The 13,028-nt window shown below is 46.4% G+C and overlaps 1 protein-coding gene across 1 annotated transcript in view; it reads left to right on the top strand.

Annotated features, from left to right (window-relative positions):
• SUMO2 (small ubiquitin like modifier 2) overlaps positions 1–10,838 on the top strand; it is a 43,903-nt gene extending 33,065 nt beyond the window's left edge. The window contains exon 4 of the mRNA XM_068264175.1: positions 10,643–10,838. Within this exon, the coding sequence (XP_068120276.1) occupies positions 10,643–10,705 (63 nt within the window). The 3' untranslated portion in view covers positions 10,706–10,838. The remainder of the gene's footprint in view (positions 1–10,642) is intronic.
• The last annotated feature ends 2,190 nt before the right edge of the window (positions 10,839–13,028 follow it).

Genomic DNA, 13,028 nt, shown 5'->3' with positions numbered 1-13,028 from the left:
ACCGGCGCGCAGTCGTATTGGACAACACAAAAGAAATACTAAAAAAACTTTCCCCTTCACAGCGTCTCCAGATACTTCGGCACTCACCACCACAATGACCCCACACTATTCCATATAACACTTATAGAAACCATTGACCAACAACTGCACAATGCTTTTGAAATATTGAAAGCGAGAGAGATGTTTTGGACACAAATGTTGAGGACCCTCATTCCTGAAGGACTCAACGAACAATTAGAAAAAATCCACTAATCCTATTGAATCAATAGTAATTTTAACCCAGTCGCCTCTTTTATCGGTCCTCGTCATACGTTCGAGCTTTTAATACTTTGTATTTTCACCTTTTATTAATTTGTGTGTTTTCTTATTGTTCGTTTTTATTATATCTTCCTGATTTTATCATTGTAATGTATATTTCTAATTCCTTTTATAATTACCAATATTTTGACTAATTTTTATTATTATGCAACTTCTATTCTCTGTACAAGTATGGTCCTTATCCCGATAGCCTAATGTCTTTTATATTATTTATATTATAACACGGGAATATACAGCGACATTTGCACTAAACTACATAACATACAGTGATGACCAGAATTTTATGGCCTATTTTATAACCTTGACAGCCAAATCCGCATCCCCATGCGTTTTTTTTGACGCAACATCTGTTCCCACGCCGCCCTACGCATGGCGGCTTGAAAGTACGCATGTGCCACTGTCGCATGCGGCTAAAAATACGCATGCCCGGGACGCAATGACGCGTCAAATATACGCATGCGCGCATTGCGTAATGACGTAATTACGCATGGCGGGAAACCAAGCGCCCGCCCCATATTCTAATGAAGTAAGGGGTGGGAATCACCACTATAAAAACGGCAGTTCAGTAGCACTTGGTTACTGAGGCGCCAAGTGCTACCTGGACATACTGCTGGTAAGCTACTCACTTTATTTAATCCTAGATGTTTTTTTTCTAACCATGACTAGCACTATCTGTATTTTAAGACAGGCTTAATTTTTCCCCCCTACCTCTGTAACATGATGGACACGCATACATACGCACTCCGATGTGTTTGTGAATATTTATATATGTTTTTTTTAAAAGTGTTTATAACTGTTTATCTGGCAATTACTCCATGTGTATATGGATATATATTAGCTTTTTTTACACATATGCTGTAGATCACCCCTTTCCCCCCCCCCCCCCCCATTCTGCTCACCTTAAGATGCTCATTGCTGTTTTTACTTGTGCAGTATGTTCAGAAATGTACAAATGCGTTGCCTCTTACCCCCAGTTGTGTGCTCCGTCCTGTATTTGCCTGATGAAGCGGCTTGACCTGCGAAGCGCGTTGCGATCTACCCTTGGAGTATACCAATAAATATTCCCTTTGTTTGAATACACAGTGTAGTGTCTGCTTGCGGGAGGTAAGTCCACCACTGCCTCCCACGCAATCTTTTAAAACTTTTTTAAATACTGTTTTTTTTATTCTTTTGGCGCCTCTGTTCTCAAATATAATCACTAATCCACAAGAACGGGAAGATTTAATGAATTGGTTGACCTCTCAAGAGTCCAGCAGTGGGTTAAGCACCAGCCCATCATTGTCAGGAACGAAGTCCTCTGCCAGTTATATGGAGCCAGTGGGCACAAAGGTGACACAACCAGCAGCTACAGCATGCACACGACAACCAAATACAGAGTCTGAACAATTCTTGTACGACACAGTGGGCTATTCGGAGGAGCTATTCGCACCCGCACAAACTGCCATCTGTGAAAGGTCAATGGAACAGCCACAAATCTTGTGCCCGGTTTCACAGGCAGTGGATGATGAAAATGCACCAATCACTGAAAGGCAAAGCAAGGACGAAGACCCCCAAATCCCGGAGCAATGTGCGCAGGAATTGGAATGGCAGGAGGGCTGCACAGAACATGAAGAACAGATGGGATTGAGGTGCGCAGAGGTTGTTCTGATGAGCTCTACTCCACCGCACACATATGAGCCCACCATGAGTTCCTCACAGACCGCCGCTGTGAGCAGCACTCCCAATAGCAACAGCCAACGCCCCACGCAAGTTATGACATCCACCCCAGCAGCCAGTGGTCAGTAGCAGCCCTCCCCGGACGAGAGCGTTTTGTCCGGCGCCAGGGCGATTGAGGGCTGCCGTTGAGGAGATGATGGGGCCTGATGTGGAGGAGGAGGTTGGGCTCAGGCCAGGATCCCAAGTTAATGTTGAGGACGATGAGGGGTCTGTGTCTGGGGATGTTGGGATTAGCAGAGGTGGGGGGGGATCAGGAGAAGAGTTCTATGATGATGATCGGGACCATCTGTATGTGCCTCAGACCCCGGAAAACATGTTGTATCATGTGTTTAGGTACTAAAATCTGTGTTCCCAGCACTGCCCGGGTCCACGGATGCATATAATTTTTGGGCAGCACTATCAAACTGCGGTACTATCAGTGAGTTGCCATGGCCCTTCTGTGCTGCCGCACTGACCGTCCGCTTTGTCCTCCTGACTGTCGCTGCTAAAGTCTGCCTTCACGGACGGTCAGTTCGCGCAGTTCCACCTCCAACACCGCTTGCCTGCAGAGGATGGTCAAGGATTACATATCAGATGGCATAGCCGTGGTCAACGATCCATCAGCCCCCTTTAATTATTGGGTCTCTAAGCTAGACCCCTGGCACTGCAAGCAATAGAGGTGCTGGCTTGCCCTGCCACCAGCGTTCTGTCCGAACGTTGTTTCAGTGCTGCCGGAGGCATCGTTACAGATGGGCGTATCAGCCTCTCCACAGCAAATGCAGACCATCCGACACAAATAAAAATGAATAAATCGTGGATTGGAACCGACTTCCCAACACCCCGCGACCAACCACCCTGAACATCTGTGCTGGGTTAGCATTGCCGACCTCCCACATAGGAATAGGACTGCTTTTCAGGAATATCTCCTTTGTATAATATTTATCAATGCATGGCGGCAAAATGCATTGGTTTAAAGTGAACCTGAGGTGAGAATGAGATGGAGGTTGTCATATTTATTTCCTTTTAAACCAGGGCTGTGGAGTCTGAGGCCCGGTTCACATTAGCGGTCGCCGTCCGGAATCGCCGTGCCGGAGCCGGACCGCATGCAGAACGGACGCACGGCATAGCAATGAAAGCCTATGCGTCCGTTCACATGCGTCCGTTTCATCCGGACCGGATCCGGACTCCGGCAGAAGACCCAACATGCGCTATTTTTTGGTCCGGCTCCTCCGGCAGCCGTATCCGGAGCGGAGCCGGACTGCACCATCCGGCCAATACAAACCAATGAGAACCGGAGAGCGCACAACACACTGGCTAAAAATCCGGATGTTCTACCCCACTTCCTATGCGTATTGTAGCGGCGATTTTGGATGGGGACACATGGGCAAGCATTTTGGAGTGGAGCAGCAGTGACTTTAAACGTGCTGGAGATGTTGGCAGTATGTCGGAGGTGGAGGTGAGTGCTAAACAGCGGAGGGCCTGATTCCACAGGTCCACCTTCTGCTGACCTCCCAGACCCCACCATGTTTATTCTATTTCTACTATCTTTTGCCAAACTGATCCGGATCGCATCCTGATGAACACCTGATGCAACCTGACCAGATCCGGATCGGATCCGGATCAGAACCGTACGGTTCCGATCCGGATCCGGTCCGTTTGGCAGAGAACCGCAAGTGTGAACCGGGCCTGAGTCGGGACAATTTTGGGTGCCCGGAGTTGGCGTCGGGGAAAAATGCACCGGCTCCGACTCCTAATGAATTTAAACTGTAATTAAAGCCAGGAGTGTTTTGCACCTGCGCAACAGGGCTGCGCAGGTGTAGTACACTCCCGGTGGCGGAGTGTGTGCATGCGCATTACGCCAGACTGGCTCAAGTACCTGGACTCATAGCAGAAGATCCAGGTGGCGAAGGAGGACAGCGAGGGACTGATTGGCCTGAAGGGGGCTGGAGGAAGCCCCAGGTATGTATAAAACTTGAATTACATCTGTCTCAGGTTTACTTTGTTACACAGTAGTACTATACTCTACATATGCACTCCCCACAGAGCTGCAGGGAATCCACTGAGAATGTTGTGCACATTGAACACAGAGGTGTTGTCCATCACCCATAAACCTGGTTCAGATTGTGCATGAAGAATGTGTAATAGAGGAAGAATCTCCTTATTCCCCTGCAGAGTACCTGCACATCACTCTTACATGTACCCACAGTTACATTGCCTAGGGCCTGATGTTCTTTGTTACGGCCTGTACCTTTTACAAGTACTCTTACCAAGGACTAGTTTTAGTCTATGACTAAAGGGAAAAAATATGACAGTCTCCATATCCTTCTCACTTCAGTTGTCTTTTAAAATTCCTAAGCGTTGGCAGTTGAGACGAATTTCATGTTACATACTTTCAATCAACAAGATTGTAATATGCAAATTAGAGTAGTCTGAGGAATCCTAAACTGAGGAGTCAATCGGTGGATTTTTGTACCGACTCCGGTTGCTTTGCTGGTCCTATTGATAGTACGACAGCTTTTCAGGATTAGGGTTATCCTGACAGGGTTAGGGTTTTAGTACTACGACTGCTTTCCAGGAACACACACACACACACACACACACACACACACACACACACACACACACACACACACACACACACACACACACACACACACACACACACACACACACACACACACACACTTTGCAGAAGTTTCCGTCATATTTTTCTGTATGGTTTTTCTGGCCTGCAAAGCAGAAATATTCGGGTCACCATTGGGTTCGGAATTCGGCCCGAACATGCTGAATATCGGGACGAACTGACTCGAACATTTAGGTGTTCGATCAACACTAACTACACTGTGAGGGAAACTCCCCTCCCCTCATAAACTCTCGTCAGAAATTAAAGACAGTGCCGACAGTTCAGAGTGAAAGGAATTTGTTACAGTAAACAAGAGCTAAGCAAATGAAATGTATACATCATTTGCCAGCACTTAAAGTGGATCCGAGATGAACTTTTACTCATTGCATAATTGTGTTCCTTTCCTATTGTTTATAGGGCATTCCTCAAGCCAAATACGTTTTTGTTTTGTTTTAATACCCTAATTTCCTAAAAACTAAACAAGCCACACCCACAGCTTCTCCAGAGTGCCTTGGCGCTTGCAAGGGATTGTGGGATTTCAGTCTGGGCAGGTAAAAAAGGTGTTACTAGCTATAGATTTCAGAGGCAGAGTTTTCACAATCTGAGAGCTGCAGTGCAGATACAGATCAGTTGCCTGTGTAATGGAGGAGATAAGAGTGGAGTTTTCACAGAATATGCAGATTAGCATGCCTAGATACAGATAAGCTTGCCTGTGTGTGTAATTGTGTAATAGTGACAAGCAGAAAACATGTCTGCTCCCATTGTAATACAGGAAAAAATATTAATATACTGTTGAAGCGGTTTGAAGATAGATTTGCTGTGTAAACTATCTAAACTTTAGATAAGATATATAGACAAGTCACTTGTTATATTTAGTTTTTCATCTCGGATCTGCTTTAAGCAACTCTCTCAAACTCAGGTTAAAAAACACGTTAATCGATAGTATCCCTTTAACAAATGTTTAATATGTTAGCCCTAACTAAACCGCTGCTTTCCCAACGCTGTACACTATCTAAATCCCCCAAACTCCCCGGGGGGCAATCCGGGCAGCGCTTCTGTGAGAGGCAGAGCTATGAGCCGTAGCTCTGCCTCTCAGCGCGTCGGGCAGCCCGGATCGCCGCCTCTCCCCTGCCCCTCTGTCTTCCTTCACTTAGACGCGTGTGAGGCAGGACTGCAGCTCCTAAATCGCAGCGCTGTACTTTGTAAATAGATTGTGGTTTCGCCATCTAACAGTCTCCTAGTGGCGATCGATGCTTGGAGACTGATGTCGGAGCTGAGCTCCATCATTCAAGCGGAGAAGGGCAGGCAATGATAGACAGTCTTCAGACACTCCCAGCTGTATTAGTTAAGTCTGAGGGGAAAGTAAAAAAGAAAACCCTGCATGCCCTGCAACTTCCTTTGTGTAGCAGATGTACCAAATAAGTCTGTGAAACTGGAATTATGTTTTATGGTGAAGAAAAATGAGTGATTTTTAACTTTTGGATTGCCTGATTAGCATCCGTATTACTTGTTTACCAGATAAAAATAAATAAATTATTTTTGATTTCATTTTATGCGTGACAGTTGCTCTTTAAAGGACACCAGAACTGAGAGGTATATGATGGCTGCCATATTTGTTTCTTTTTAAACAATACCAATTGCCTGGCCGTTTTGCTGATCTTTGTCTCATTATTGTCTGAAACGCACTCCTGAATCAAGCATGTGGCTAATCAAGTCAGACTTTAGTCAGAACACCTGATCTGCTAAAAGTATTAGAGGCAGAGGCTTAGCAGGACAGCCAGGCAAAATGCATTATTTGAACTCCTTGGCGGTTATACAAAGTCAGGCTCGGGTGGGGGGGGAAAAAAAAGCCAGGTGCGGTAATACTGAGCCTGACTCATGGTAGCCGCCGGGAGGTCTGTGCAGAGTGCTATGTGCAGCGGGCCTTTTAACTCTCCTACCCCTGGATCCAGATGTCAGTAGTCATTCTCCTGTCTTTGGAGGCTCTGCCTCCTTTGGGTGAGATCACCGTTTGTCATCATGACGACAGACTGCACTCTCACTACAGGGTTACAGTGCCACATGGAGGGAAAACTGCATCGCTGGATCCCAGGGAGGTGAGTAACGTGCAGGGGCTGCTGCAGGCTCTCTAGCAACCTGTTTTAGTGTCTTTAAAGTCTGCAAAAAATTGCACTGCTTTTAGTCCCTAAAATCCAGAAAGATACATACCGCCGGGGGGTTAAATGGAAATGTCCGCCTCAATATGCCTTCTCAGTTGAGGTGTGCTTTAAATCATAAGTGACACACACAAAAGAAAGTGTTTGATCGCCTATGGAGAGGAAAGGTTCAGGATCCCACAGAATCTTCCTGGTGCTCCCACCATCCCCCTTTACAGCGCTGCCCCCCAGTGAAGTTCTGCTCCTCGGCAGTCTTTGGAAGTACTCACGTCCTTGAGTACTTCTGAAGGCCGACGCCTCCTCACTGCACTTGTGCAGCCCTGACTCAAGCCCTCACAGTATGGATAGGCCATCTTCACCATATGGCTCAAGGAGTTGCACTGACGTCATCCAGACTGTACTGCGCAGATGCAAAACTACTGCGCCTGCACAGTAGTCTGGATGAAGTCAGCGCGACTACGTGAGCGACACGGAGCGCAAGTAGGCCTCCTGTACCTGACCTCGCCACCGGCAGGGAGCAGGGCTGCGGCGAAGACACAGGACGGCTGCTAGGGGCTGGAGGAAGCCCCAGGTAAGTGGATTTTTGTTTTTTATGCACCTTGGACGTGTCCTTTAAATCAAAAGCTCACCAGCCCCAAATTTTACAAGCTCTCAAAACAGTATCCAAACTGATATTGTACCCAATGGGCTTCACATTTATACAAACGCTTTACCCGATGGTATCTAACCTCTCGAAAATTAGCTGCCTTCTCCCCAGATATGTGCCCTATTTGCTGAAAAAGCCATAAACGAACTCTGGTCCACATGTTATGGGAGTACACAGAAATAAGGACATTTTAGTCAGACATATGAATATGCAACTACCTAGATACACAGATGGTCCTAATTCCAGAATTAGTATAATTACTAACAGGCATAAACCTAATTAAGCTCGATATTTGCCCCCTGTTGTCACCTCATGTTAGCATGTCGCCTTACTGCCTCTAAAAAAAAAAAAGGAAGAAAACCCCATCTATCTCCCAATTGATCAATCTGGCAAAGAGAAATCTACACCTAGAAGCCGATGACCGCTGATCAACGGGGGATGGGTGGCTGGGGATGGGGGGCGCTGGGGGGAAAAAAGTGGTTTTTTTTTTTAATTTAAAAAAAAAAAATCAAACAGCCCAGCAGCTATTAGGGCCCACAAACAGTAAGCTCTGTAGGTGGGCAGAAAGGGGAGGTGTGAGAGATCACTTGTGTGCGGAATTGTATGGCCCTGCAGTGAGCCCTTAAAGCTGTAGTGGCATAATTTGTAAATAAATAAATAAATATAAAAATAGCCTGGTCGCTAGGGGGTAAAGCCTGTGGTCCTCAAGTGGGGAAAGGTTATGCTGTTGATCTTTTAGACCATAGAGGACTTTCTGAGTTCAGGTCTGCTTTAAAAGGAAATATGCAGCCTCTATATCCCTCTGTTAAAGGGAAGGTTCAGGGAGGTGGGTAAAAAATCAAAATCAATTTCCACTTACCTGGGGCTTCCTCCAGCCCGTGGCAGGCAGGAGGTGCCCTCGCCGCCGCTCCGCAGGCTCCCGGTGGTCTCCGGTGGCGCGCCCGACCTGGCCAGGCCGGCTGCCAGGTCGGGCTCTTCTGCGCTCCAAGGCCCGGAACTTCTGCGTCCCACGCCGGCGCTCTGACGTCATCGGACGTCCTCCGGGCTCTACTGCGCATGCGCAGAACTACTGCGCATGCGCAGTAGAGCCCGGAGGACGTCCGATGACGTCAGAGCGCCGGCGTGGGACGCAGAAGTTCCGGGCCTTGGAGCGCAGAAGAGCCCGACCTGGCAGCCGGCCTGGCCAGGTCGGGCGCGCCACCGGAGACCACCGGGAGCCTGCGGAGCGGCGGCGAGGGCACCTCCTGCCTGCCACGGGCTGGAGGAAGCCCCAGGTAAGTGGAAATTGATTTTGATTTTTTACCCACCCTCCCTGAACCTTTCCTTTAAAGAGAACCTGTACTGAGTAAAAATATTTAAAATAAACACGAGGTAACTTCAAATGAATATTGCATAGTTACCTTTCCATCAGTTCCTCTCAGAACCTCACCATTTTCTTCTGACAATAATCCCTTCCAGTTCTGACAACATTTTGTCAGATCTGAAATATTTCAGTTGCTGTCAGTAAAATATCAGTTGCTGTCAGTTATAGCTGAGAGGAAAACGAATGTACCAGGTAATGTCCATGTTTCCCTATGGCTCAAGTGGGCGATGTTACAGTTTAACTGTGTGCTGACCAGAAAGCTGTTATGGGTAATGGCCATTTTCAAAATGGAGGACGGAAAATTCCCTTGATCACAGTGAACAAATAGGACGTGGGACAGGAGAAAGACACTGAGGAGAAGACTACATGGAAGGTAAGTATGACTTGTGTATGCTTATTTTGACTTTTAATTTTCAGTTCAGGTTTTCTTTAAAGCGAACCTTAAGTCAAGTAAAAAAAATTAGATTTACTCACCTGGGGCTTCCCTCAGCCCCCAGCAGCCGATCGGTGCCCTCGCAGCTCCGCTCCGATGTCCCAGGACCCGCCGGCGACGACTTCCAGTTTGGCCGTCACCGGCCAACAGGCATGGGAACGCGAGTGATTGTTCGCGTTCCCAGCCTGTATATCGCCCCCTATGCTGCTATTGCGACCTCCTGGCCGCAATAGCAGCATAGGGGGCGATATACAGGCTGGGAACGCGAACAATCACTCGCGTTCCCATGCCTGTCGGCCGGTGACGGCCAAACCGGAAGTGCTCGCCGGCGGGTCCTGGGACATCGGAGCGGAGCTGCGAGGGCACCGATCGGCTGCTGGGGGCTGAGGGAAGCCCCAGGTGAGTAAATCTCATTTTTTTTACTTGACTTAAGGTTCGCTTTAAGGTGTTGTTTAAGTCTGAGATTACTTACTTTTTTTTTTTGTACAATAAAAAATATTTTACATAAATTGAAGAGACCTTTTTTGATCTGTGCTTTCTTCGTTTTTCTGACATCCAAATCATCAGTTGTACCACTTTGTCACGGATTTGATATTTTCAGTAGTAACAAACCCAAGATATCAGGTATTTTTTTAAACAAAATAAGCATGTTTGTGGTCGTCTTGTTCTACTTTAAAGGAAACCTAAAGTTAAAAAAAAAAAGTTTCACTCACATGGGGCTTTTACCGAGCCCCCTGTAGCTTTCCTGTGCCCTCCCTGGTCCTCAACGATCCTCCGTTCCCCCGCGGCGCCTTTCGTTTGTTTTGCTGACTCCGGGACACTGAGCCTTTTTGGCCCTGGCCATGTGTTTCCTTGCTCAAGTTCCCGTCTGCAATAGCATGCTGCGCAGAACGCTATTGTGGACAGGACCGAGAGCAAGGATATGCGTGGCCAGGACCGCGCCGGTGTAGTGGGCTGCCGACTCCCAATCGGTGAAACTAATGGTGGCCATACATGGTACAATTTTTTCATCCAATCTTACCAATTGTATGTAGTATAAGGGAACTGCCTAATTTATCCTTTCAGTATATTCACTTAATTTACCCTTATCCTACACAGAAATGGTAAGATTGTATGAAAAAATTGTACCATGTATGGCCACCATAAGCCCTGGTGGGGGAATGTGGAGGATCGTTGAGGACTGTTCAGGGCACAGGATGGCTACAGGGGGAGGGGCTGGTAGAAGCCCCAGGTAAGTGAAACTCCTTTTCCTTCCTTGGTTTTAGGTACAGTTTAAGGCAAATGCAGAATGCTGGAACTGGAATGACAAGTACACTTATTTTTAAACAAAAGTTTATTGTAAGCATACATTTCTAACTGGTAGAGAACTTGTTGGTAACGTTTTTGTTTTTTTATTCCCTATCTTTAGCTGGAGATGGAAGATGAAGATACAATTGATGTATTCCAGCAACAGACAGGAGGACATTTCTAGATCAAGCTAGCTACCCAGCATTTTGCCTCCGTCGTTCTTGACTATGTTCATCTCCATACCCTTTCCCTTACTTGTACATAAATATAGGGTGGATATGTGTGTTATTCTAGGGAATAAATCTTACTCCACCCGGTCCCTTTTGTTTTTTCCAGCAGCTGTTTCTTAGCTGTTTTCCATTTGTCATTTATGTTGAGAAAAAAAAGTAGCTTCCGTCAGGCAAAGCTGTAGTTTTGCCTGACGGAAGCTACAGCCGATTGACCTGTAGACTCTCTAAGGGCCCTTTTCCACTTGCAATCGCTAGCGTTCACGCTGAACGCTAGCGATTGCTGAATCGCAATTACCGGCGATTCCCCGAAGTTCGCCGTTGCGATTTTGCTATGCTATGCTCTGCATAGTAAAATCGCGGCAAATATCGCTCCGCCGCGCGTTCGCGTTCCCGACAAAAACGAATCGCGGTAGTGGAAATGACCTACCGCGATTCCTATGTTAAAAAGCAAACCGTAGCGATTGTAAAATCGCTAGCGGTTTGCGTTTTTGCGATTCAGCCAGCGCAAACGCGCTGGTGGAAAAGGGCCCTCAAAGCTGGTTCCAAAGCAGTGACCTTGCATACAATCCTGTATCTAGTTTCTTGAATAAATACACAATTGCTTTGGAGCTAACATGTGGGTGTCAGACAGGTACTCCCATCAGACAGATATTTTTCCTCATGAGATTTCCTTTACAGTAATTCCAACAAGCAATGCTTGTCGTCTTTGTGCTTTTAAGTTGCCAAGGCCGAGCATATTTTCTAAAATGTGCTGAGGTGTAAACGCTACCAAAAATCAAAACAAAAGTAGCTGCTCTAGAAAGCAGCCAGATTTGCTTTTCATTTTACTGAAAAATGAAGCATGACTTGTGATGGGCAGATTTTGGTAGTCATTTTTTTGTGTTGGGTTTTTTCCAGTTTTTTTTTTATTTTTTTATAAATCGGTTGCATAGCACTCTATAAAAATATTGGTAATTCCAAGTCTTGGAGATATGGTTGTCAGGAAATGTGCTCAGATTAAGTTGTCTCAATATTTAAACCAGTTAGGGCTCGTTTCCACTGTTGCGACGCGATTTCGGCCGCATTCCGACGCTTGTAAAAACGCATGCGGATGCGTTTCCGCATGCGTTTTTACCCGCGATTTCGCGTGCGATTTCGCATGGCAGGGTGCCATGCGAAATTAACCATGACACTGCCAGGGCAAAATAACATTGAAAAGGTGCGAAATCGCCCGCGAATTCGCGGGTAAAAACGCATGTAAAAACGCATGCGTTTTTACTATTAAATACATTAGCGGCGATTCGCCCGCATTCCTGAGGCACGCGAATCTGCACGACCCTGTCGTGCAGATTTTCCCCGCACAGAAAAACGCCGCCGCCGCCGCACACGTGGAAACAACCCCATACAGTAACATTAAGTATGCGAATCCGCATGCAGTGCCCGCATGCGGATTCGCTACAGTGGAAACGAGCCCTAACTTGTAAAATCCAGTCTACTCAAGTGATTCTAGCTTGGTGGTGCTCTACTTCAAACATTTTGCAGCCCCCCCCAATCCCACCCCACCTTTTGGACCAAGTCAGCATGAGATGGGTGCAATGCACTATTTCACACTGATCAGATTTTTGGTATGCTTTCAACTTATTCAGTAAATTATTTTGCTGTATACCTCCTAGTAAATCATCTAGTGGAGTTGGATATTGAGAGATACTGGGTGTGGGTTAATCTCTTAATAATTTTGTCAACTTCATATTATCTAGGCATATAATTACTCTGGGGTCCCCAGTGTGGTTTTGTTATATATACATATATTAAATTTGCACTTATTGGAAATCGTAGTAGTAGCAGTCGCGAAACTTAAGTATACCGAAGAGATAACTACTTATTTCCTTTAATACTACTCACTGTTAAATGCAGGGCAGTGCAACTTACTGGTTGTGAAGTGGGCAAGGTGGCAGCAATGTCATGCTAGGTCTGCAGAAGCAGTGATGCTGTTGGGTGAGATTTAAAGTACCCCTGAACTTGGGGAAAAAAGAAAATGAACAAAATCCGTGGTGGGCTAAATTACCTTTTCAAAGGTGCTCTGTCACTGCTCATTGTCCTCAGGGATCAAATTGGATTTCCCCCATGTGACTCAGAACTGTGCAAGTTTCAAACTACGAGATCACACCAAAAGCAAACACTGGTCCATATATGCAGTTCAAAATTCACACCTGTGCAGTTCAGAATAGCTCTGCATCACTGAGTAACTTCCAGGAGACGCAGGAGTTGCAAGGGATAAAGGGGACCCAGAGGACAATT

Source organism: Hyperolius riggenbachi, chromosome 12, assembly GCF_040937935.1.
Source record: "Hyperolius riggenbachi isolate aHypRig1 chromosome 12, aHypRig1.pri, whole genome shotgun sequence".
Classification (NCBI taxonomy): domain Eukaryota; kingdom Metazoa; phylum Chordata; class Amphibia; order Anura; family Hyperoliidae; genus Hyperolius; species Hyperolius riggenbachi.
The sequence above is the reverse complement of the archived record's forward strand: the minus strand, read 5'-3'. Positions and strand labels throughout refer to the sequence as shown.